Source organism: Corvus hawaiiensis, chromosome 30 (genome assembly GCF_020740725.1).
Source record: "Corvus hawaiiensis isolate bCorHaw1 chromosome 30, bCorHaw1.pri.cur, whole genome shotgun sequence".
NCBI classification, from domain to species: domain Eukaryota; kingdom Metazoa; phylum Chordata; class Aves; order Passeriformes; family Corvidae; genus Corvus; species Corvus hawaiiensis.
This window is the reverse complement of record NC_063242.1, coordinates 19,938,204-19,965,769: the sequence shown is the minus strand read 5'-3', so window position 1 is coordinate 19,965,769 and position 27,566 is coordinate 19,938,204. Positions and strand designations below refer to the sequence as shown.

General features: G+C 39.2%; 1 protein-coding gene across 12 annotated transcripts in view; it reads left to right on the top strand.

The window, feature by feature from the left end:
- The window catches only part of ZNF521 (zinc finger protein 521), a 229,935-nt gene that overhangs the window by 91,706 nt on the left and 110,663 nt on the right, over positions 1-27,566 (top strand). For 11 of the 12 annotated variants that reach the window (XM_048289336.1, XM_048289345.1, XM_048289337.1 and 8 more), the window contains 2 exons: positions 1,556-4,908; positions 21,103-21,187. In XM_048289336.1, coding sequence (XP_048145293.1) covers positions 1,556-4,908; positions 21,103-21,187 — 3,438 coding nt within the window. Of the gene's footprint in view, positions 1-1,555; positions 4,909-10,231; positions 11,134-21,102; positions 21,188-27,566 lie in introns of those variants that run through there. The other variant, XM_048289343.1, reaches the window with a different exon arrangement.

Genomic DNA, 27,566 nt, shown 5'->3' with positions numbered 1-27,566 from the left:
GCCATCTGGCATTGATAGTGAGATGGCGTTGTCATCAGTTTCTAGATGCAGGAAAGGAATGAATCCTCATCTGTTTCCTGTGGATAAGCAAGAGGTTGATAATCTAGTAAAATCTCTTTACCTTAAAGTAAGCCAGCTTGGAATTTGTTTATATAATATAGGCCAGCTCTAACTTTTGTGTTGTTGTAGTAAATTTTTTGAGAGAAGGCTGAAGATGTTAAGAAACTTAGTGCTTTGCAAGAATACCTTTAGAAAGATATTTTTCAAGGGGTTTATCGTATCTTTTTCTATAGTGCTACAGTAGTCAGTTTTACAGAAGGAAAAAACCTCAAGCATTGCCTCTGGAAAGGAATAGAAGAATTATTTGATGTGGAGTGATCTTTCAAATATTCTTTTAATATTTTTAAAGATGTTTTAGGTTAAGATCAGTATGATCACTGCAGTATAGTTATCTACATTTAAAACAAAAAGTGCAAAAACTGTACAGCACATCTCTTGAAAAAAAATATTTACAACTTTCCCTGTTTAGAGATGAGGTAATACCATGGATAACTAGTCCGTTTATTATCTGGCCAGCATTTCTGTTTCGTCTTTTCCTTGTAACTCATAAATCTTTCAGCTTTTACCATAAATGTTTATCATTTTTCCTGTTTCCAGTTTTTTACAAGTTGCTTTGTCTGTGATCGCCTCACAGTACAGGTTATGCTGTACTGAGGAAGTTCAGCTGGCCGAGGCCTTTGCAAAAAGGAAGAAATGGTGGGCAACCTCTTGAACTTAAAAAAAAAAAGCTGTTCATGGCTGACCCTTGTGACACTTTCTCATTTTCCTTGATCCTGGCTGTTGGTTTGTTAGTTTGTTTTGAACATTTAATGATCCAGCTGCCAGCTTTCAGTAACTGAATTGTATCATTATTGGAGAAATCTGGTTGTACTGTATTAGAGAAAACATCACTCTTTATATTGTTATCCTGTTCCTCCCCTGTAATTTTTCCTATTATTGTTTAGAATAACACCCAAGTCTCTCTCAGAAATAGCCTTTAAAAGATTCCTGCGTTCAGAATCAACTTCAAAGGAAAAAATACCACAAACCTGGCAAAGCAGGGGGAATCTTTTCATTAAATATTAGGCATGTGGGTTGAGTGTATTAATTTTAAAGCATTCCTGTAATATTTTCCCCTTTCCTCTGATTCTTCAGATGCTCACATAATATGCAAATAATTTTACAATGGATACAAAAGAAACATTAAATATATTAAAATCTGCATTTTAATAAAGTTGTCAATGTATAATACATATCCTGCAACTGAGAAAGAATGATAAAAAAGCAATAAAAAGTTAATATAGGCACAGAACTATTTAATAACTTTTAATGTTTTACAGTATGATAAAAATAAATGTGGTCTTGAAACTGTTGGATATCAGTGTAAGAAATATCCTAGTCTGAGTTTAATGTTTTAGCTATTTGGGAGTAGCAGTCCTGTGTTATTCATATGCATTTCCTATCTCCTTTCAACTGCTGGGATTAAGCTTGTGGGCCTGTTTCTTTCTCATTTCAGACGGAGTGGATGTTGAGGATGACCCCTCTTGCTCATGGCCAGCATCATCGCCTTCTAGCAAGGACCAGACATCCCCGAGCCATGGAGAAGGCTGTGATTTTGGAGAAGAGGAAGGAGGCCCAGGGTTGCCCTATCCGTGCCAGTTCTGTGACAAGTCGTTCAGCCGCCTCAGCTACTTAAAGCACCACGAGCAAAGTCACAGTGACAAGCTCCCTTTCAAATGCACGTATTGCAGCCGTCTCTTCAAACACAAACGGAGCAGGGACCGCCACATAAAGCTTCATACAGGAGACAAGAAGTATCACTGCAGCGAGTGTGATGCGGCGTTCTCAAGGAGCGATCATCTTAAAATTCACTTAAAGACTCATACGTCCAACAAGCCATATAAGTGTGCCATTTGTAGACGTGGGTTCCTGTCATCTAGTTCATTGCATGGACACATGCAGGTTCACGAGAGGAACAAAGATGGCTCCCAGTCCGCTTCCCGGATGGAGGACTGGAAAATGAAGGACACTCAGAAATGCAGTCAGTGCGAAGAAGGCTTTGATTTTCCTGAAGATCTTCAGAAGCACATTGCAGAATGTCACCCTGAGTGTTCCCCTAATGAAGACCGATCTGCTCTTCAGTGTGTTTACTGTCATGAACTCTTTGTAGAGGAAACGTCCCTAGTAAATCACATGGAGCAGGCTCATAATGGTGAGAAGAAGAATTCATGCAGCATTTGCTCTGAGAACTTTCATACTGTGGAGGAGCTGTACAGCCACATGGACAGTCACCAGCAGCCAGAGTCGTGCAACCACAGCAACAGCCCATCTTTGGTAACTGTGGGGTACACCTCAGTCTCTAGCACTACTCCAGATTCGAATCTCTCAGTGGATAGCTCAACAATGGTGGAAACGGCACCTCCTATACCAAAAGGTCGTGGAAGGAAGAGGGCAGCTCAGCAAGTGCCAGATATCACTGGTCCTTCAAGTAAACAGGCAAAAGTTACTTATAGCTGCATTTACTGCAACAAACAGTTGTTTTCCAGCCTTGCAGTTTTGCAGATACACCTGAAAACTATGCATTTAGATAAACCCGAACAAGCCCATATCTGTCAGTATTGTTTGGAGGTATTGCCATCTCTCTACAATCTCAATGAACATCTTAAGCAAGTCCATGAAGCTCCAGACCCAGCACTGATTGTTTCTACCATGCCTGCCATGGTGTACCAGTGCAACTTCTGCTCTGAAGTGTTCAATGACCTCAACACCCTTCAGGAACACATCCGATGTTCTCATGGATTTGCCAATCCTGCTGCTAAGGACAGTAATGCGTTCTTTTGCCCCCATTGCTACATGGGATTTCTTACAGATTCTTCTCTGGAAGAGCATATTAGACAAGTCCATTGTGATCTTAGCAGTTCCCGTTTTGGTTCTCCTGTGCTCGGAACCCCAAAAGATCCAGTGGTGGAAGTGTATTCTTGTTCTTACTGTACCAATTCTCCAATATTTAATAGTGTTCTTAAACTGAACAAACATATCAAGGAGAACCATAAGAACATTCCTTTGGCGCTGAATTACATCCACAATGGGAAAAAGTCCAGAGCGATGAGTCCGTTATCTCCTGTAACCATTGAGCAGACCTCTTTAAAGATGATGCAGGCAGTTGGAGGTGCTCCTCCTCGTCCTGCTGGGGAATATATTTGTAATCAGTGTGGTGCTAAGTATACTTCCTTGGATGGTTTTCAGACTCATTTGAAAACACATCTTGACACTGTCCTGCCAAAACTGACCTGCCCTCAGTGCAACAAGGAATTTCCAAATCAGGAGTCACTGCTGAAGCATGTTACCATTCATTTCATGATCACCTCAACCTATTACATCTGTGAAAGCTGTGACAAGCAGTTCACTTCTGTGGATGACTTGCAGAAACACCTGCTGGACATGCATACATTCGTGTTCTTTCGCTGCACCTTGTGCCAAGAAGTTTTTGACTCCAAAGTCTCCATACAGCTGCACTTGGCTGTGAAGCACAGCAATGAGAAGAAGGTATACAGATGTACATCTTGCAACTGGGATTTCCGCAATGAGACTGACCTACAGCTTCATGTGAAACACAACCATCTAGAGAACCAAGGCAAAGTGCACAAGTGCATCTTCTGTGGTGAATCCTTTGGTACGGAGGTGGAGCTGCAGTGCCACATCACTACACACAGCAAGAAGTACAACTGCAAGTTCTGCAGCAAAGCTTTCCATGCTATCATCTTGCTGGAAAAGCACTTGAGGGAAAAACATTGTGTTTTTGAAACGAAAACTCCAAACTGTGGAACAAATGGGGCATCTGAGCAAGTTCAGAAAGAGGAAGTGGAACTCCAGACCTTGTTGACAAATAGCCAGGAGTCCCATAACAGCCACGATGGCAGTGAAGAAGATGTGGACACATCTGAGCCTATGTATGGCTGTGACATTTGCGGAGCAGCTTACACCATGGAGACTCTCTTGCAGAATCACCAGCTGCGAGACCACAACATTCGACCGGGAGAAAGCGCCATAGTGAAGAAAAAGGCTGAACTCATTAAAGGGAATTACAAGTGTAATGTGTGTTCTCGAACATTCTTTTCTGAAAATGGGCTTCGAGAGCACATGCAGACACACTTGGGACCAGTGAAACACTATATGTGCCCAATCTGTGGCGAGCGGTTTCCGTCTCTTCTGACTCTTACTGAACATAAGGTCACGCATAGTAAGAGCCTGGACACTGGAAACTGCAGGATTTGCAAGATGCCCCTCCAGAGTGAGGAGGAATTTTTAGAGCATTGCCAAATGCACCCTGACCTGAGGAACTCCTTGACAGGGTTCCGCTGTGTGGTGTGCATGCAGACAGTGACCTCCACGCTGGAACTGAAAATCCACGGCACGTTCCATATGCAGAAAACTGGAAATGGTTCTGCCGTGCAGTCCACGGGACGTGCACAGCATCTCCAGAAACTGTACAAGTGTGCATCTTGCCTGAAGGAATTCCGTTCGAAACAGGATTTAGTGAAACTTGACATCAACGGTCTGCCATATGGTCTGTGTGCTAGCTGTGTTAATCTCAGTAAAAGTGGTAGTCCAAGTGTCAACATCCCTTCAAGCAGTAACAGACAAGGCATGGGCCAAAATGAGAACTTGAGTTCTATTGAGAACAAAAGCAAGGCAGGGGGACTGAAGACTCGCTGTTCTAGTTGCAATGTAAAGTTTGAATCAGAAACTGAACTCCAAAACCATATTCAGTCAATCCACAGAGAGCTTGTTCCAGACAGCAACAGTACACAGCTGAAAACACCACAAGTATCTCCAATGCCTAGAATCAGCCCCTCCCAAACTGAAGAGGTAACCCTTTTTTCTTTGCTCTTGACACCTTCCATCCTTTTGGAAAAAATCCCCCTTTTTTCAAGCTGTCTTGTCACTTGTCATGAAATGCTTAGGCTGATCCATGTTACATTTCCATCCACAGCCACTAGCTAGTAATTACTTGCTTCTTGATATGCCTTACATCTTGGATTGAATTTTGCGAAATAGGACTAATTCCAGTCTCCCTAGGATATTGTCTTCTGTATCACTGAGGAGTCCTATCTTCATGCCAGCACAACTGAGATCTGGAATCTTATCCTAGCTCCCATACGCATTGGAATCCCCAGCTAGGAGTTGTGCTTACGGCAGAGAGCATTAATGACAGAGGAGTAGACACAGTGAGCCAAAATGCTGGCATAAGGGGTGGATTTTTTAAAAAATATTTGTGAGCAACAAATTGAGGGTATTTTTGTTAATTGTGTTGTAGACATTCATTTTCTCCTCTTACAGCATATTTTGATTAAGTAGAAGTGCAATGCTAGCCTAAGGTAAATTGGGAAATCAGTCCTTTGGATGCAATTGCTTGTTGTTTTTCTTTCCATTCGTGATGAAGAACATTTTGATGTCACTGAAACACCTAGTGCCTGATGACTGAAATTCCATCATGCAGCATAACTTAAAAAGTAAATATCAAACTCTCGAAAGATGTCATCTGCTTTCTCAGTCACCAGTAACCAAGTAATGACACCTGTATGTGGGGAGGTAGGGGGATCATGTACTGAGGGAAGGGAATATGTTTTGTCTTCAGAAATGTTACCATTAGAATGACTTAGAGGTAATATTTTAGGCATGATATCTTGCATTATGACCTCTTCTAATTCAGGAAGCCTAAAAACACAGCTCAAACAAATTTTAAGAAATAGTAGCTTTTGTTTCAAGAAAGCTTTTAGCCTATAATAATATGAGCATGGTGCAACCCATTGCTGCGAATGCGTATGGATACCCTGTGGCTAGGGAGCTGCTGCTCTTCCATCACCTTCCTCACTCCCTGTTTGTGAGCCCATCTGTTGGGAAAGATATCTCTCAGCATGTCATCCAACACTGTTGTGCAAACTGGAGGGCAGGAGGGAGGCAGAGAGGGAAGAGGGAGGATAAATAAGGATATGTGGACCAAGAGGTAAGTGTTTATGGAGCTTCTGAGAACATAGATGAAGATAGGCTGGGAGAAGGACACTGAGGTAGCACAGAACCTGGAGTGCCATGAAGAGAGAATTGGAGCTGAGAGTTCAGGATGAAGTACCAGGCAGGATGCACCTCCCAGGAAAAAGCCCTGTGCTTTCATAACTTCTTCATCTCCAGTTTGCACATTGAATGGTGGTAAGAGATACCTGAGGAATGGGATGTGGTGTGGAATTTATGGAAGGCTGTTAGACTGAGAATGTGAGGTCTGAGGAAAACCTTCTTTTTAAAGAAGAGGAAGAGGAGTGGCTCTCATTATCTGTGTTTCAGGCCACTGGTGATCCCACTGCTGCTCAGTCAGAACCACAAGATTACCAGCTGTGTGTGTTTGATAGGTTCAGAGTCATTCTGGTTTCTGTTTCTGTCATCTTGCACCAAGTGACTACATGAAATCCCTCTTCCCAGTCATGTTGGAAGCCAATTCCTGCTGCCTCAAGCACAATCAGAATCATGTGTTAAGTCAGTCACCATGCTAAGATGTCACCAACTTGTCTTTCTCTTGCTTGTAAACTAGACATAAAGAGATTTGGGAGTCCTTTGTGGTGATGTAAGATCAGTTGCCTTGAGTGTCATTAGTTACCTGTACTCGGATCGGGTATAATCAGAGTTCTTAGTTGTACTTCTAATTGGCATCACATTCTTCTTCTTAATCCTTTTGATTTATATATAAAAGTATATTTAAGATGAAAAAGCTTTTTACAGATTTGTGCATAGCATTTGCATCCTTCAAATCACCATTTGCCACTCACCCTCATTCTGTGGATGTAAACTGAATTTTCAGTCTCTGTGGTTCTAGTGTCCACATAGTAATGTAGACTTTCAGATTCTTTTCTCATGGGAAGGCAAAGCTATCAGATTCCTGACGGAGCATTAATAGTTCTGGAAACCATAAATGCACATTTGTAAAATCCTGAAAGAGAATTTATTTTTCTAGCAGATATTACTGGTTTCAAATTGTAGTGATGCAAGCATTGTAGCAATGAGAATCAAAACTGAAAGTGGTAATGTGCAGATGTTTAAAACTATAGATTGGATGTCCAGACTGAGGGAAGTGAAAACATAAGCATATAACACAAACCGTAAAAACAAACTGGATTTTTAAAATTTGTTATTAGTCACTGGCTTTGATACTCCACTGGAAGGATGTTTCTTGAACTGAATGGGATGTCGAAGACAGCAACTTAAACCTGCAATTTTGGGGAAATTTTCAACAAAAAGTATTAATAAGATAAAGGAATGAAAGTTTCATTTGCATTATTGAGAGTTGCACGGTTTGAGATTTCAACCTATATATAAAGAATATTTCATTCCTAAGGCAAGAAAAATAGGTATCTTGCATATGTGAGATGAGTTGTCAGACCATTAATATTGCTGAATACCCCTTTTTACTCAGTAATAGATTTCAATGATAAGAATATTTGAAAATACCTTTTTAGGATAAAAGATAACACTGAAAGTGTCACTTCTAGCTCCTTTGCCGAGTATTCTCAAGGTTGAACTAGAAACCTTCCCTTTTTACTCTGTACCCAGTAATGTGATAGGGTGCAATTACCTTACCATGGTATAATGTCATCAGCTGAGCTGTCACCTGCTGAGCTCACCCCACTTGCTGAGTGAAAAATGTTGACTTGAATCATCTCCACTGAAAGTTACCTTCTGGTTGGGGTGGGAAATGATGAGCAATGCTCATCACTGGTTACAACAACTCAAGGAGCACATCGGAACTCGTTAAGCCCATCACACTGCTGAGTCTAGTACCCCTAAGTTACCACGCAGACTTAAACAGGCAGATTGTGGATATCTAGCTTTTGAAAGAGCTCTAAAATGTGTAAATCTGCAAGTTAATCTTTGGGCTTTAATGAGGTGCTGGATTCAGCTGGTTGTGGATTTCTTGTAAAGATTGTGAATCACACTGCAAGCACACTTTTAGGCTAAGGTGATAGTTATTGTCTAAAAGCAGAGAACAAGGGGGGGATGCTGGTGAATTGGGAACTAGACCTTTTTCTGTTACTCATTTCCTTTGCTGACTTGGCCAAATCTGCTTGAATATCTCTGCTTCATTTTCCTTATTCAGAATATAAGTTAGATATTTCCTGAAAAGTGTGTTGTCATGCTTACTTTAAATACACTTTTTGTAAAGCACTTGGAAGATGAAATTCTGTTCAAGAAAAACTGTGTGGCCTTGACTCTTGTTCTTCCTTAATATGCTGTCATGCACCTAATGAGAGAACTCTTGACTCAGCAGAAAGTGTGCCCTCACTTCTTAAACTTCAAGAGTTCTGTACTTGCAGAATCACACCAGCCTAATTATGCAATAAGTTATATTGTCCATTTCTTAGCTGGCAGGGGAGGAGGGAATGGACTCCAGCCACAGTTTAATGGTAAAACCTGAATTATGCCAGTGTATCCACATGTGCAATTGTGCTCAGTTTGAGATCCTGTTGGTAACTTTCAGAGTAGAAGCGTAATTGCTTCTGTATCACTTTGTTCCATGAATGTGAAGCTCATGTGAATACTCTATTACCTGTGGCAATGCAGACAGTACTTCATTAATAGTACAAAAGTGCTCTGGGTTTTCTGGTCCTGAGGAGAGGAGGAGCAGTGTGAGTACACGGCCAAATTATTTCAGGAGTGAAGATGCTTATTTAGGTGTGGCAAAAGACTTGCAGATACTCACTATAGCAGAGAGTATCAAAAATGCTGGACAAAGGAGAGAGCTTGCAACTGTCACACCAGCTGGAGAGCAGAATAAGTGAATCTGGGACTGCTCTTCTGTCCCGTCGTGGTTGTGCAGAGCTGTTTGCCAGAGTGGGCATGTCACAGCAAGGGACACCGGGTACATCACAACACTGTTCTAGAAGGAGCTGTGAAAGTGCAGGCTGACAATGAGCTTGCAGAGATGGGGTCACAAAATTCAGATGCTGTGGAGAGCTGTTGGCTCCTTGAAACTCAACTTCTCCGACCTCAGATGAATCCAGAAATAGTATCACCCTGGGAGAAAGAATGGAGCTCAGGTAGGTGTACTCTTCTATCATTATATTTTTTTTCTCTTTATTTATTCATGGGCCCTGAATCTACCTTTATTCTCTTACTATTCTTCCCCCCACTTCTCAAAACACTGCCAGACCCACAAAGACAGAAAATGGGAACTGCCTTTTGAAGTAGCTGGTTTATTTCAACAGCATGCACTGGCAGTCAGAGGCAGAAAGAAGAGAGAAAAGACTGTAAGCAACCCAGAAATGTTCCCAGATGCATGCTTTTGGCAGGGCAAGCAATAGCATTTTAGCAATATAAATCACAGTGCTTTTAACTGAAAAAATGCACTGAAATCAATATTCATGCATTTAATTGAAATACATAAAGAAATTAAAATAATCCTCCTCATCAGCAATCCAAGCTGATCATTCTGACTACAGGATTTTTATGAATAAGCACATAAACTTGTAATGTAAACATAAGTAGTGCCTTGGGTTTCCTGTCAGTGAATCCAGGCCCAGAACAAGTGATTTTCATGCCGTATTTTGGATCCAGGGATAGAAAAAGGTAAAGAAGGTTTGTTGCTGGCACAAAGATTTGGCTTTGAAATAGTTTGTGGAACTAATCTGTGACAAACATATTTTCTGCTTCTGGAGTTTCAAAATGAGCTCACTAAAATACCATTTTTGTCTTCTGGCATCTTTTTAACATTCCTTTCAAGAAAGTATTATTTAAAGTGTGACCATATATATTCTTAGGATGGGCTAGCCTGGGGTTTTTGCCAGTAGGCCACCTCTACTTCACACTATGCTTTAATTTCTGGTAGTGCCACTACCGTGAAGTGGCTGATAAGATCCAGCTTAAGCATTTCTCTTCTCTTTGCCTTAACAGTTTTGGTAGTGAGCTATCAGAGTCCTCTTTGAATTTTACAAGGATAGTATTATTGTTATCCTGTTGCTGTAAATCCTACCAAAGTTAAGCTTCAAACTTCCAACCTCACCATGAGTTCAGTCTGTGAAAGGAAGGCCGTATGTTGGCTGGGAGCTGCTGAACAGAAGCAAGGGGGATAATTGTAGTGAGTTTTCTTAGTTTCCTGTCCACTGATCATTAAAATCTAATGCTGTTTGTCTGTCTTGTTATTTGTCAGAGGCTTCAGCTGGGGAATTTGGAGAGGCATCTTCTTCACACCTGTGGAAAACTTTGCATGAGAGGATGAAAGGATAACATGTCCTCCAAAATTTTCAAGAGCACTAAACCAAGGTTTCCGTAAAATGTACCGGGGTTGGGGGGTGGAATGCGTGCTTGAAGAAATGCAGAAGAACTGGAGAGGGACACAGGAATGTGGATGAAGTCCTTAAGGATCTCTAGAGAGGGCAAATATAGATTCAGCAAAGTTTTATAAGACAAAACATCCATGAGATGTATACTCCTACAGCTGAGCTGTGCAGCGCACTATCCTCTTGGGGCTTTTCCCGTACTCATACCTGCTGGCCAGCTGACTGGTGTAGCACGCCACAATTTCTGCACAGCTACAGAGGAATATCACAGTAGTGGTGAGTATTTGTATTCTGACCTCAGAATTGGGTAGAAATTAAGAGATTTCGCACATTTTTCTAGCCTGATCATCTTTAGGAACAAGACACAGAAAATCATGGCATACCTCTATTTGTCTGCTGGTTTGCATACCTCTAGAGGATTCTCTCACTTCCACCTCTTATTTTTGGACTACTCTTGGCCGATTTCAAGAAAAATTTAATAGACTAATAGTAATCTCAAATCCTATGAAGTTGTTACAACGTTTGGGAAGAGAGGTGATCCAGCAGGTGATAGAATCCACATAGGAAAGAGGCCTTTAAGAGATCCAAACCAGGAAGATGGCTGTAGCTGAAGTTTATACCTGTTTCTTTTGCAAAAGTCAAGCAAACACAAGAAATGAAGTTATAGGAGGAAACTATGATCTGTTCTTTGTGATACTCACAGGCCAGCTTCTTAAGTGACTGTACATGAGAACTGTTTTTCACCACTACTCAATAAAGTTGTTATATATGATGTGTGTATTACTTTGTCTCATACAACAAATGTAACACCCAGATTTGTTACTCTGTCATGAGGGAAATAAAATGGGCTAACAGTTAATTTAAGATGGGTATGTAGCCCTAGTACTGCTTGTTTCACGAAGTTGTACAAAATGAACAAAAACAAACCACCTGACATGTAGTGTCTTGTTAAAGGATACTCTTCTTTGACCTGCCATAGCTCTGTGATAGCATGTAGTTGATTTTATGGTGGTTCAAAACTATGAGGTACCTTTTTCTCCTGCCAAAGACATCTCCATCTTTCATTTATATCGTTTCCTGCATTGTATAACAAATTATTGGATAAATATGACCTGTACTATTTTATACAGGGTATTTTGCTGGGTATGCCAGCAGAGATGTGTCTCCTGCTAGCATCCACCCGCACCGTGTGACATTCTAGGACAAGAAGCAGAGGGCTCAAATGGACACACAGGAGGTTCCCTCTGAACATCAGGAAACACTGTGAGGGCAACCGAGCCCTGGCACAGGTTACCCAGACAGGTTGTGTATCCTTTGAGATACTTACAAGTCATCTGGACATGGTCTGGCTCTAGGTGACCCTTCTGGAAAAGGAGGACTGGACCAGAGGATCCCCAGAGATCAACCTCATGCATTTTATTCTTCTGTGGTTTCTACCCATCCTTTGGGCCCATCTAGCAGATGCATGTTGATGTTACCCTGTTCTTCCTTGGTGGCTACACCTTTGTTGCTGGTATATGGCTCCATAAGTCAGTGAATAAAAGGGCAGGGCCTTCCTTGATATTGAGCATCTCAGTACAGTCCTACCAATAATAATGTGCATTTCTAGGAATCATTTTTAATGCCTGTGAAATGCCTTTGAAGAGTGTCTTAGAAATACAACCACTTAGAAATGCAGCCATTTCAAAGTTACTTGCTCCTTGTGTACTCAAAAACAAGGTGGGAGGTAGAAGAGAAGGGAGCTATTTATCCCCTTTGATCATATGTCCACAGTTTTGGTGTCCTGTGTTGGGATACATTTCCTCTGGTTTTTGCTTATTATTCAGATATTTTACAGCAGTCTATCTAAAAAGGTACACCTAATGGCTTTTCATATCTGAAAAGCCACCTCTTCCTCTCTACATTTTCCAGTAGGAAACAGGGGGTTCACCAACAAAGAAAGATCTGAGACTTCAAACTTTCAGATTTCCTTCTCTGTTGGCTTTGCCACTGCTACAACAGTCCTCTTGGTTTGTGCTCTGATGGCTGGAATAGGTTTAGGACCAACCTATAGGAACATGGCTGTCTGCTTACAAATCCTTGCAACCATCACTGACAGTGGCCAACTTGCAACTGATCATGTTCTGCTGCTTGGTGCTTCTCTCACAGGCCTAGGCAGGGAATGTCTGGATCACCTGGTGATTTTCCTGAACTATCAGCCATAGTTCCTCATTTCTCTTATGCTCCCTGCTTCTCAGCTGGTTTGTATGATGATGGTTGAGTGGTTGAAGTCTTTCAAACCTAGAAGTATGGCATTCTGCTTCTGAAACAAATTCTGCAATCTTTTTTTTCAGATAGGGAAATGGTAGACTCCATGTAAAAAGATGTTAACTTATTACAGGATGTACCTAAGAGGAACTGCTGGTATTTTAAGAATTAATGTGAAAGTAAAAGATTATGAAATAGGACAGAGGCAATTCTGTGAAGTTCCCTTAATTCCCTTTGAGGAGAGCAAATATGTCTTCACAGGAAAAAACCCAGTTAGACACAAATCATTGTGGATAGTGTTGAAGAGTGGCTCAGCAGAGTGCTTGTTTTGCTGGTACACCACTTCCTTGGGCAGCTGCACTGCCTCAGCAGAGGTTTTTCAACTGGGCACACAGTCAAGCATCATTGCAATGTCAGCAGCTGTGTGCCAGCTCAGATGCTACGAGTATATTTGTTAATGTTGATGTGGCCTAAGTGTATCCATAGAGGGTAGTACTAAAATCACAGCAGTATGATTGTAGGACTCTGTTCATGGCATATTTTGTAGTGCCTTTGTAAAACCCCAATCTTGCCTGTGTTATTGTGTGAAGCCTTCGTTTGTGAAGTCCCATTGACTTCCCCAAGTGCAGAGCTAATTGCATGAGAAGGATCTAAGGGGTTTACTCCTTCTCCTGATACTTCAATGAAAATTAATTTCTTATATATTATGTATGAGTAATATATTTCTGTTTGTACATTAATATTAATGTTGCATATTTTTGAGCACAAATTCTATTCTGTAGGATTAAATTATCTTGGTAAGTAATAGTGCAGGATTCAGTTTGAGTTGAAAGTGGACAATTAAGGGCAGGGGGAGTGTCCTGAGTTACACTTTGGAAAGTGAAATTAATCAGCATTAATTCTCAATAGAGTGGGAGAAAAACTGTTGTAGTGTTTAAATTAAAAAAAAAAAAGTATATAAAAAGCTCCTGATTTTGCCTTTCTGTTAAAATCCAGAGAGCTTTTACAAAATCTGTGATGGAGAAAAGAGACAAGAGTATTCTCTTGTGCATACTTGCAAACTATTAATTTTATTGGGCTACATCTGTTGCTGATTGTTGGTGAAGAAAGTAGTGGCTTTATTGAATGACAGTCTGTCTCAGTATGCCTTTTTTTTAAAACAAAGCAAAAAAAAAAAAAAAAACTTTAAAAAGGAAAAAATATCAGCTTACTCAGAATATCGGCTTTTTGAGTCTCAGACCTGCCAAGTCAAGCTCTACTGCCTGTGCTTTGATGCCACGTCATCTGCAGAATTATCGGTGTGGCATTGTTCATAGTTCCTCCTTAATGTCTGTAGCCACACAGCAGCTCTGACACAGATACTGAGTGTTGGGATGCCTCTGGATGGGTTAACTTTGGTTTTAAGTGCAATGCAAGGAGACAGAAAGGGGTGGGGATGCTCACAGAAAGGTCAGTTGCTAACAAAGCCCCAAATTCCTGAGCACTGTTCAACGCATACACGTGCACTAGTCAGACTCAGCCTCTCCCAGGATCAGGCCCTCAGACAGAAAGACAGAAAGGAGCATATTTGCTTTTTAGATCCCAAATCAAATTCACGGTACTTTAAGCCATTTGTATTCCTAAACTATGTAAGCCTGATATGAAGTAATTGAGAGAGAAAATAAATATACAACCATGTGCTGCCAGATTTTAGAGTTACTTTTCTGACAGGTATTTCACTTCAGTACTGAGTTTGAAAGACCTAGAGAGAGTAAAAGGATTAGAGATCTCAAAGGGAAGAGATGCAGTTTTTAAATGTGGTAAGATGTGTTTTTTTCGGTGTGGGGATGTGAGACATTGCAAGCTAATGCTCTTCATCAACCAGGGTAGGGAAAGGTTTATAACTGAGACATTGAAGACAGACATGATTAAATGCAGAATCCAGAATAAAGGTAAAACACAGAATAGCAGACCATGAATTCAAGCAGAATAGAGAAGGAAGAACTGCTAACATGAACATTTGTATTTCTGACTCAATATATTTTGTGTTTGCAGTAAGTAACCGTAATCAAAGAAATGAGAAGAAATTATGTTTCTTTCCATTTTTCATTTTGCTTACCTTATGGGGTTGATTGTATTCTTTCTCTAGGCATGTACACTCAGATCCTGTTATAATTTAAGGCCAGGCTAAACAAAAACAGAACAGAAAAATCCTCCAAAAATCGCAATGAACGTGTTTCTAAAAGTAAACAGGAAATACTAATTAAAGGGGTTTGTGTGAGCAATTACAAGAGTTGGCAATTAGTCAATTAAAACAAAAAAGCAAGATGACAGTGCCCCATAAGCAAGATAAATAGCTAACAATGCACTGAAACTGGCTAACATATGCTTAGTTTTTTAAGAGCTTAACGTTGACAAAATAAGCATCCAGGAAGATAGAAACTAAATCCTCAATTAAGGTACTGTCAAAATTAGTGCGAACTCGGATGAAAAATGGCTACGTGGACAAAGCTAGCACCATGGTTGCTCTTGTGTATCATGAAGGGCCAAGCACACTGCTAATGCTTAATAAAATAATGATGTCCAAAAATCAGCTGGCAGCATTAAGAGTTAGCACTGGCAAATTGCTGTAGTTAGTGTGCAACTTTTAAATGTTTCAGCTTGGTTTTTTTCATATGATTTGTCGGCCGCTGTTCGCTTTCTCTTGTCAGGTTACTCTTCTGTTGGTTTAAAAGGTTGACCTAACTCCACTGTTTATGTGACGGAAACTGAGTGAATGACTGGTATGGGAGAAGGGAGTTAGAGGATGTGAGAGGTGTGGCATCACTCTTTTGGCAACAGCAGGTTGTCTCAGCTGTGTTATTGATCCATATACTTAGTCTGTGCTAAAACTGAGGAGAAAAAGCCTTGAAAGTCTCCCTTCAATAGTGTGACAAGAGAAAATAATGTAATTGGGTGTAAACAGGAGGTTATTGGTGGGGTAACACGTACACATCAAAACCATTTTTGATAGGGCACAGAAGTGTGAAAGGAGAATAGAACAAATGAGGGATGCCTGCAAGCCTAAGACTGTAGATACCACGCATTAGAAGTTATGAGTGATATTTTGGTTACTTCATGTAGGGAATAAGTATTCAGTTAAAAGGGGCATGGGTGCAAGAGATCCACAAATGGTGTATGTAATCAAGGAAACCAGTACTGTTAAACAAATGCTTCGTCGTGGAGCAAGTGGCATATCCTCCCCATGGAGAAGAATGAAGTACAGATTAGAGGTAATATAATGGAGCATAATATACAATAAAAGACTTACAAAAATATCCATTCCAAAATTCTCAGTGAAAGGAGCTGGAGATAAAAGGAAACATTAAGCAGATAAATTTGTGATCTTTAAGAAGAAGTATCAACAGCCTGGGAAAAGGCCACTAAACAAACATTTAATAGGGAATATAAGGATTACGCATGAAGTTACTGGTTTGTGAGCTTGATTTAAACAGTGAGGAACAGAAGAGGAAGGCTGATCAAAGACACGATAGGAGAAAGTTTGGATTTAATGAAGGATAGAGGGCAAAGATTCACAGAGGGAGGATCATGCTTAAAATTTTCAATAAAGAGTATTTTGAGAGAGTAGCCACAAGTGCTGACAGAGAAGCCTATAAACATGATTTACCAGGATTTTAGCAAAGCTTTTGAAGCGGTATAGCACAAAAGACTAATCTGTTGGGTGAATAAGTACGGCATAGGGAGAGATACTTTCTTTGATTAAAAAAGAAAAGAAACATGATCTTGGGTATGGAAAGCATAGGAGTCTCGTGAATTGAAGCAGGTTGGTTTGGAGGGGTGTAAATAATGGAAAGCCTTAAGAATCATTATTTGCACCAGTTTTGTTGAACTTATGCAGCATATCAGTAGTCTGGAAGAAAGAATAAGTAGTAAGGTGATGAAATTCCCTGATAGTACAAAACTGGGGAAATGTCAGAACAAAATAGGCAGGTGATAAAATACTGAATGATTTTGACAAGGAGGTGGAGCATGAGTCAATAAGTAGCATATGCAGTTCATTTTCAAGTAATATAATGAGGCTAGGGAATAGAAAAAAAAGAATGTATCAGTACCTCAGACAATAACAGGGCCCAAAAGTCTACACAGAAGAATTTTCTGCATACTTTTGAAGCATTTCTGAATGGAACTGTAAATCCTCTAGTAGAGTGGCTATTAGTTGTTTTGCTTTCTTTATAACAACAGAGCAAATAAAACTCTGTGCACAGAATTGAAGTACCAATTGAAAGTTCATTTTCCTGGACTATTTATAAAAGCAGCGAAGTCTCGTTTCACATGACATTGACACTCTGGGCACCTTTATAGAAAAGAAATTCAGAAAACTGCAAAGTGGTAAGTGAGGATTGGGACAATAATCAAAGGTCTAGGTGACATTAATTATTCAAAAGGTTAGGGAGACACAGGCATATGCCCAATCCAAAGCTCTTTAAATGAAGTCACAGAGAAGCTTTGAATGCTAGAAGGCTTTCAGTTGGTTATGAAAACAAGAATGCAACAGGCACCCAATGCTCTTGTGAGACATTCATCCAAGCAGTTACTCTTCTACAATGATTTTGAATGGCCCCAGGAATGACTTGGGCCTCAGATTTACACTCAGCATGTAGAAGACAAATTGGCACTTAGGTTCTTGACAGGAGGGGGTTCAGTGAAGGATTATGGGCTTGTTTATTGGAGAGTTATTATTAAAAGATGAGTTGATGTTAATAATAATAGTAACAATAAATAAAAGGAAAAAGTTAAACCACTTTCTTGATCCCATGTGCCTTTCTCCTCTGGAACAAATCTTTGGGAGTTTTTGCAAGACAGCACAGTTTAGAATGCATTGCGCCTTCTCCATTTGCTAAACTGGTCCTGTCTGAGTCCATACAGAAATGCACTGGCAAGAGCTTTCTGTGCCCACCCTTGCTGATTTGAAATTACTCTCTTACAGGAAATATGTGTCAGCTTTTTTCTGTGTTTGTAGGGAAGAATGACAATATTGTCTCCGCAGGAGACTGGCAGGTGTCCTTTGGGAAAAGCAGTTGTGGCAGGTTAGGGTGTAAGTGCCCTTAGCTGTTCACTCTTCTCTGTTGTGTGGAGCAGATATGCTCAGGGCTGTGAGTTGGGGCGGCAGGGCCTGGGGTGCCTGCTCAGTCCTGCTGAGTCCTCCACATGCTGGTGGTTTGGGCAGAGGGGCAAGGGAGCTCAGCAAGAGTTCCCTGCTGCAAACAGCTGCAGCTGGACAAGGCAAGGATGGCCTTGCCCTGAGCTCCTTTCTGTTTAGAGCTATCTTGCATTGCAAAGGCTGGAGACACTCGAGAGAAATTCAGATGCCTCCTTGAGTCACAATCCAGTTTTCCTTCTGTGGCGTATCACACCAGTGCTGCAAGGCTTCTTTCCTTCCTATCCAGACAAGGGGCATGGAGCTGCAAAACCTCAGGGTTCATTTCTGTCTTATTCCTCCAAGTTTCCCCTTTTTGGGAACACAGTGTGAGGAGGGGCTGGGTCTTCCCCCAGATCTCACCCTAGCAGGGAATTGGGACTAGCCATGAAGCACATCAGGACCCAGGAACTCCTGTGAGCAAGTTATGAGTCCCATGGTTCTGACAAAGCTTGTGAGACTAATATGTAACTTGCAGTGAACAAGGACTTGCTTAGAATGTGAAACATATGGAAATAAGTATGTGGGTTTTGTTCAACATCGTGTGAAAGTGACTGGGTTTGATCACTTTGAAAATCTAGGAGTAAGTGGAATTTACTGAGTACGCTTTTAAAATAATAACCCTGCACAAGTTTAGACACTTTGAGATGAGTGTGTGTTGAGCTAATAAAAGTTGATGTCAACATTTTAGAATATGTTTGAAAACAAAAAAGAACTAGTGCTTGATCAAGCAGCAGTCACAAAAACAATCTTCCCTTCATGATAAAAAGGAAAACTCTGTGTGTGATTCTGCAAATATGTCAGATCATTTTGAACAGGCTAGTAAGTGGTAGTAAATTATTATTTTTTGTTGTTGTCAAATCACTTTACTTTTTAGCATTTGACTTCAAAAAATCCCCAACCTTTGTATGTGTTGTCTTTATGTACATCAGTCATAATTTTGCTGACAATTCTTGACATGCACTCTGCATTGCTCTGCTAACAAGAGAAAAGACCAGCCATTACATTTATGTTTCTTTGTTTTTCAACAAAGTCACATATCAGGAATAATGCTAGGGGTATGCTAATAAACAATACATAGTGCCAGTCATCAGGGAGTAAGAAATATTTTCTAACTAGTTCTAAAGGGAAACAATGTTTTAAAAAAAGGGAGAGTGATTGTTATTTATGCAATACTGTTGTTCTATATGTCAGCATCAAAAAGCATCTTGTAAAGAGCTTAGCATAATAAATCGTTGATCGTGACTGTCATTATTTAGAGGTCTTTGATAGACCTAGATGTAGTGCAATAAGGTTAAATTTACCAACATATAATAGGAAATCCTTATTTCCTGAATCTGATTTTCTACCAATGTTACCAGTATTGTCACAAGAACAAAAAAAAAAGAGAAAAAGTATTTTATCTTTAAAAGCAGCTGGCTTTACAAACCATAACAATAACACTAAGTCAAAGCAGATCTGGTTTCTGGGTGCCCATTGATTTTTGGTTGTCTACATAATGATTTAACTTGGTTACATTTTGAAAAACTAAGGTTCATTTAAACGACAAACAGCAAAAAAGGCTTATGATTGTTTCCACTGAGAAGAGACGCAGCACATTTTATTGTCATCGAGAAAATTGAAATAGCCTCTGTGTATGCAAAGCAATGGGAGATGTGTAAAGAGGAGCCCACAGGAACACTTAATTTCAGAGTTGACTTTGATTAGTCACTAATTTTTCTGTTAACTTGGTAAGGCAAAACAACATATGTTTGAAAAGTCTTTATATTCCTGCCTACAGGCCTGAAATAGGAAGATACTTAATAAATGGGCACTTTATCTGTCTGGGACAGGGCATCTAAATTTAGATGCTGATAAAAAAATCCAGCAAGTCTTTATTACGGTTTGGAGTTAGGTAAAAAAAGCCACCACCTTTTAAAAAATATAATTGATAATACCAGCTGCATAAAACTCTTCACAAGTTAAATATATACAAGAGAGGCTGTATTTCTGATGCATGTTATCCAGTGAACCCTACTTCTTCCACAACTAATATACAGGAAATCTACAATTTAATACATCTGTGCCAGCTTCTTGTGACTTTACATTCTTTAAAAAATATGTGTTTTTCTGTGTTTTTTTCTTCTTTTTGCTGATGTAGGCAAGGTGCCTGTGGCTGTACAGAAAGATCTGTGTCTCTTGAGTTACTGCCTTGATGTGGCAGTTCAGGCTTACCTTGACTTCGTTGCATCTTCAAAACAAGAATTGAGCTCTTCAGGACTGTTACCTTAGGACTTGAGTCCTTGATACTACAATTATGCAGTTGAATAATTTTATGAATCTGACTTGTCTCATTAGATGCCTGGATAACTGCAGATTTAAGTCTTATGAAGGAAAAACTAAACCTTACTTTGAATACACTCTTAGTTTTCACTTTTAAAACAATGCTTTCCAGTATCAACTCTCTGGCCAATTCAGATCAAGAAAAATAATGAGAGAAAAAGCAGTTACATTTTTAGGATATTGAGATATCTTGGACAAATTATATCCCTTGTAGAAAAGTGAAAGAGCAGATCTTTTTTGAAAGACATCAAGACAAAAATGAAAAACTTGTTCTGTGCACTGAATAGATCAGAGTAATTAATTTCCTAGTTTATAATGAAATTTGAGCTGTATACACCATGATTTTTAAGTAAGTCAAGCCCAATCTAATGTGGCCAGAAGGCATGCTCTCTGGCTAGTTTCCAGTCAGGCTTCCCAGTTTTAGTACAGGCTTGCCAATAGATATTATGGAAGCAACTGCCCTGATACAAGAACTGTTTGTCCAGACTAGCTGGGAGGTTTTCCTTCTTGAAAAATGGCAGCCTGATGGACCATTTAAAATGTGTGGTGCAGAGGAGATTCTGCAGCCCCACTGAAAATGAGAGAAGCATATTTCTCATGTCTGTGTTCTTGTCCTGGCTTCTGCCTTGTTCTGTAGTGGATCTAATCCATTGGTGTAAAATGAAGGGTGCACGTTGATTTCAGTGTTGTTTGGCTTACATCCCATATATCCTCATTACATTTTGCCTTCCATGAGTGTAGTACTGATGTTTTAGCAATACTGATCTGTCCATGGAGTTAGGAAGCTGACAGCAATCTCTACTAAGTTTCAGAAAACTCAAATGAAAGGTACTACAGAACCTGCAGAGTGTTATGTTTTTAATATTAATAATTAAGCCTTAATGAAAACACTGCTGGACAGCTTTAAATGACCACTGTGAACCTGGTATTTTGAGTTATAATGAAATTATTACAACTGTGTGTTTCAGTAAATTTTATCTACCCTTGTTTCTTTAGAAGAAGACCTACCAGTGCATCAAATGTCAGATGGTTTTCTACAATGAGTGGGATATCCAAGTTCATGTTGCAAACCACATGATTGGTAAGTGAAGCACTAAAACTTCTTGAAGACAAATAGCCATTTTTCTTACTCATTATCACCATTGTCTCTAAAATTAAACAGACTTAAGGAGAAATTAATTGTGGATCCATCAACAATTAACCTAGGCATGATTTATTTTTTTATTCATATTATTAGACTTGATAAAACATTAACATATTTTATTTTCTGCAAAGGCTATTTTAGACTTCTGCAGAGAATTATATATCCACTGCCAGTCAAAACACAGGTGATTAGCAAATTAAACTTCTAATCATTTTTGCATTATTGAAAACAAACTAACAGGAATGGTTAATGAACTGGATGTTAGGTTTCCGTAGAGTTTAAACAGGTTTTAATTTCAGAAGTTATTATGGTAATGACACTACTGTGTACTTCTCAAGCACCTCAGTACCAAAATCAAAACTGGTGAGTTTTTGTCATTAGAAAACATAAATAATTCAAATGGCCATAAAATAGTATTGTTTGTTATGTTTGAGCAGTTTGGAAAAAAATCCTGAGTGTATCTGTATACAATTAAATACTATAAATTATTTGAAAAAGTAAGAATTGTAGTATACAGTAATGGAATCCACTCTTTAAGGTACAAGCATTTAAAAAAACATCTTTTAGAATTCCTGAATCCTCATGTTTACAAGACTGTTACAGTTGTAAATTGGAATAAAACAAAAGCTGTTTTTTCTTTGATATTCATATTTTCCTATTATTTGCTGATTCCCCTAGGTTTACCCATAATGTTTTCAATTTGGTAACCACTCAGTAATAGCACTAAGAGTTCTATCAGCCAATTAAATTTATCAAGCACATCATTTGCTCACTAATAAGATAACATTGCCAGGATTGTCTCCTGGTTTTTTTTTACTCTCTTTTCCAAATTTCACTTTTCAAAACAGAAATGGATACCACTGATTTTTTACTCCTGCTTCCCTTACGCTGATTTTCTTGCTAAAATAGCAGAAAATCTTGTAAAGCACAAACCAAACAATATGGTATAGAAGCTAGTAATTACATGTCCAACAGAAGAGAATTTGCTTTATTTTTCCACTTTCCAGTTTGGTGGAATTAATTTTTTCTTCCGAGGTAACATGCAGATTTCTTCCATGAGCACTTAGCAATTTGGCTGCACTGTTAAAGAAAGTTACCTGCCAAAATTTAATGGCCCATTTCTGTGGGTACTTTATTTAAGTTCTTATACATTTAGAGCATAAACACTTTATATATTTTTCATAAAAATGAATGAATGGAAATGACAAACTGGCTTTGTAAAGGAGACAAGGAATTTACCTATTAGGTTAAGCCTTAGTTTTGATATCTTGTGGTTTTGGGTAAGAGATAATTTGAACTGCTTCAGAGTATTCAATCTGTGTCAGTAATGGAATTTAAAAGTAGGGTACTACTAACAACAGAACTCACTATTTCTGCTGTTTTATTTGAATCCAGTGTTTGAAATGTTCTTAATTGTAGCATATAGTGATGCTGAAACGTGACAGGGAATATGGACACTGCTTATAAGGGATGATGCTGGAATTGATGATGTGCTTGCTTGCTACTCACTTCCCAGCTGCCTCACATTTTCAGAATAGGAGCTCACTTATTTCATTAAATACTCAGATTTATTTTTTCCCTCTATTTTCTGGATGAGTTTTATTAAAGAGTCAGAATGGGAGGAGCAAAATGAGGAGAGAGTCAGTAAAGCAGGACAAATCCATTTAGCTGGCTTCAGCCTGCAGATCTGCAAAGATGTATTTTCTTAAACAGAGCTATTAACTGCCTATGTTTAATTTCTAAAAGCTGGATGAGGTTAAATGAGAATCTTTTAAAAAAATATTCAATTGTTTTGTCTGTGTTCTGTCTAATCATGCATGATATTACTTCATGACATAACCATAGTGACACAGATTTAAACGTGCTTAATATAAAATCTTCCCAGTGAAATAAAGGAGCTTGCAAAACATGCAGGGAGATTTGCCGGTCATGCGTGTGGTAATCTGTGTTCAGTGGAAGATTCTTATCTGCACTGCCAGACTTAACAATGCAGCTCCTAATGATGGAGCCTCGATTAAGCAAATGTGAGGGGATTTTGTGTTGGGGTGGAGTGAAAGGAATATCAGTGTTCTGGAGAGTTTTGAATGTGACCTCAGAATTGAAGCACAAGGAAAAATAATTTCTGATCTCCAATTCTGTTAGTCTTCTCACCACTAATTGGATTTTTCCTTAGCAATCTTTCTAATTTCACTCTTCCCCCTCCCCTTTAATTTATATCATTCTTCACAGGCCTTTTTCCAAGACTGCATTCTGTCTAGAGAGAAAGGTTCAAGGGGCCACATCAAGCTGTTTCAAACCAGCCTTAGTTTATGTACATCTGTAGGTAATCTTTTAATATTTATACATAATACAGAAAACATGCACACAAACACATTAGTGTGAATATATATAATATATACCTGTAGTTACCCACATGCATATCAATATATTAAATATATTAGATATACATTAGATGAAGCACTGAATATTGACTTGTTGACACAGCACATTAAACAAACGAAAAAAATGGGGTTTCCTAAAGACATTGGTCCCTCCGTTTTTTACATGTATCTGGTAAAATGTGTCTTCTCGCCCTGATTTCCTAGTAGGTGATTGGCAGAACAGTATGTAGTGTCTTTGATTCTCTGGGAGAAGGAAAGTAAGGAGCCTTCAGGAAGACACAGAGGAAGAAAGGAGTTTACATGCAAGAGAGGGGGAAGGTAATCTGGCAAGGCGGGAGTTAAAAGTCAAACAGTGTGATAATCCCTAGATCAGATGTAGGGGCAATAAATGCCTTTACAGACATCATTGCACAGTGTCAGGAACTGTTATTTCCTCTCATGGTAAAATGTTCCCATTATCTGTGTTGGGGTTATTTGTGGATGTAGTATCTTCTTACCTGAAGGACTCCACAATCATAATTCAGGGAAAAGAGAAAAGGGGAGGCAGCTGGGACATGGGACAAATGTGAAAGTGGAAAGTCACCTGCCAAACTCCACTCAGAAATGAATGGGAACCACTGACAGAGATGATGCTCAGCCAGCTGAGGGAAACAGTTGCTGCTCACCATCATGATGCAGTTTGAAAGCCGAGAAAAGTTGATGGTGTCCCATCTAATTATTGTTCCCCTTGAACATGATCCCAGGATGTAAACTGAGTTCATGTTGCTAACATCCACAGAGAGAGGTTGCATTATGGAAGGTCACTGAGGCAAAGCTATACTTATAAAACCCCAGTGTGAAACTTAGACTTTTAAATAAGGCAACTGGAATTACTTTGTTGGCTAAAACAGCTCCACTGAGGGTAGGTATTTTTAGGTTGTATGTATGTGTGTGTTTTTGTCTAATCAAATATAATCTCAACTAGACATTTAGCAGGGGAAGAGGGATTAGAGGCTATTTGAAAAGCCTCTTACTCTTCTTTGTTAGGAGAGTATGCAGCCTTTTTACAGATTTTGTTATACATTTCAAACAATTCAACAAGAGGGATTATGCCACCTAATGGAAAATAAAATCTGCCGATGACCCAGTGAAGTGTAACCTTAAGTATCTTTGACAACAGTGCAATTTACCTTATACAAGTTATGTAATAAAAAGATGTCGTAGGGGCAGCTTTCCTTTAGCAGCTACACATTTACTACTTCTAGAACTTTCCATTTTAGAACTGTTCTGCAGCCTTTAATCAAGTTTTCCCAACATCTTCATGACCGGATGGGGCAGTAAGCTTTTTCCATTGGATGGATGAGGACAAAGAAGCATAGAAGTGGAATCCCTTGCTTGCATTAAGTGAGCTAAAGGTTGACAGTTCTGACTGCCAGATCTGTCCACAGGTTTCCAGACACTGTGCTTCATCAAGCAATGCTCGTGTTTGCTTAAAATACACACTGAGTCAGGCTAGGCTAGGGGATGCTAGCAGAGAGAAAACAAGACAAAGTGTGGGGTTTTTTAAATAGGCCCTGTGTTTTGGCATTATTTTGGACCTAGATGTAGGCATGTACTTTCGTTTGGATAACTGTAGCGATGATCGCCAAATGAAGACCTGTCTGTTGGTGCATGTATTGAAATTTATGGGGGAAACAATTTCCAGCTTTTGGGTGGAAAAGGAGGAAACGTAAATCCAGGTTTCATATGGGTTTAGAAAGTGCTGGCATAAATGGTGTTTCTTCAGTTGTCTTCTTTCTTCTGCCTTTTTATCTGGGTGGAATACATAGCACTTTTAGCAGCTTTCTTTGAGAAAATTCTATTTCTGTGTACGCGATGTCTGTTTCTTGCATTCCTTTGTTTTCATCACATAGTTTACTGTTGGCATTTGACCTGAGAGAGTAGGAAAAGAGTCTGCCATTGTTTGTGTTCTGTTTGATGCACTTTGCTGCTCCTCCTATTATTTTCACTGTTATTTTAAGCAGACATGCTAAACATTGTTTCATTTTCATCTGATTCCTTTACATCTGTAGTATCTGATGCAGTTCGGTGTAAATAGACTGAACAGTTGCTGTAGCAGTTGCCTAGGATTTTGCACACATGCACATACGGCGCGGCTCAGAATGGGGGGAGCTCAGGAAAGGAATTACTCCATATAAAATTATGGGGCTCAACAGCAGTAGTGTAAATTTGCAAGTGCTCTGAATAAAGTGCTGTTAGGCATGAGATAATGTAAAGAGATGACATTGCCAAGAACTATTTATGAAGAGCTTAATTTTTTTCACTCTGATAATTCTTGACCAATAATTACCAGCTTCTAATTATCTATTTTAGTTAGAAAGAAATTTCTATCACTATGGAGGTTGGCATTGCAACTAGCGCATAAATCCCCAAAGAGGTAAATGTGTTCCAAACAGCCACAAACAACTGTCTCATGAAACATAGTGAGCAAATTGCGAGCCGCTGGCTGTGCACAACAGAGCAGCACATTTACCATTGAGGACTGATCAGGCTGACAAAGAGAATGATAAAAGGGGGAAACAGCCACAATCTTTGTAGTTTGCTGCTACTTCTGTCAATGAAGAAAGCAAACCCCAGTGTCATAGCAATAACCACTACCGCTCTGTAGAGTTGGGGAGCAAAGGAGAAGGATTTGGTAGCTTTTTGAAACCCTACTTTTGACAGTTTCTAAATATGTCATTTCTAAGAAGTAAACAGACTTCTCTTTATTTAACCTTTTCGCTATCATGTATAAAACCCTTTTTGTGAAGTCTGTTGTGGGGAACTTGTTTTTGAGTGAAGGATGTTATGTTGCATTGAGCAGGGTAGCAGGTGTGAGCAGGAGGAGGAAGTGAAGGGAATGGAAAAAAAGGTACTGAGCACTAAAGTTAGAAAGCAAATGGGAAAACAGGATGAAGCAATCCTTCATTTGACAAGAGGAATTCTAGTTTACACCAGTAAATAAATACTTCATCAAATCCCAAGTAAGCAAATCTATGTTGAAACAATTGGTGTTTAAAAAGAAGGGTATATAGAACACGAGATCTAACAGTTTAACTTCTCTGCAAAGAAATTTTACAACTGTGTTTTAAAATAACAAGTAGTGTGTAACCATTGGAAGATTTTAGTGCACACATGACACACTTTTAGTGCAACTCATGATTTTTGATTTTTTCAGTGACAGTGATATAATATGTATATATGTTGTGTGGATGTGCATGTTTGCATTATGCATGTATTAACTGCATGCATAATAAACCTATAAAAATAAATCATCTTATTTGCCTCACATTTGTGCAGTGTACATTATGGTATGTGTGGACAACATCACTGATGTCAAGACAAAGGAAATACCTCAATCAGCTTTCTGGAAATCAGCCCAAGAAAATTCTTGTCTGGTTGTAATAGCATGTGGCATTCACACATTCTGTTATTTGTCTAATGCCTAAGGTCATTAAAACCCCATGATTTTCCTTTCACTTATGCAGAAAGCTGAGCTGAGCAACTAATACTTGTTGCACCATGTTGACCTCAAGTAATACATCTTCAGAACATCAGTTTAATCACTCTACAGTAATGTCCCTTTTAGCTGAGATTTGGAGAAAAAGAATCCAAAGATACGGATCTACACACTAGAGGAGGAAGGAGGTGGAGACTTCCTTTTGTCGATCTTTTTTCACTAGTTTTTGAGTAGCAAAAAATGGAAATTGTCAATTTATAGTGAAGAGAGTGAACATATTCTCTTAGCATCAGGAAATCATTTGAATGCCTGGGAATCTCCTGTTTACAGTCAGAGATGACAAGAAGTTGTATAAAAGTTAGAGGAAACTTGGTCACCTTGTCTGGAAAATGAGGACATGTAATTGAACTACCCAGGAAAATCAGCATTTGGAGTTAAATCTGAGAAAACGTAGGTT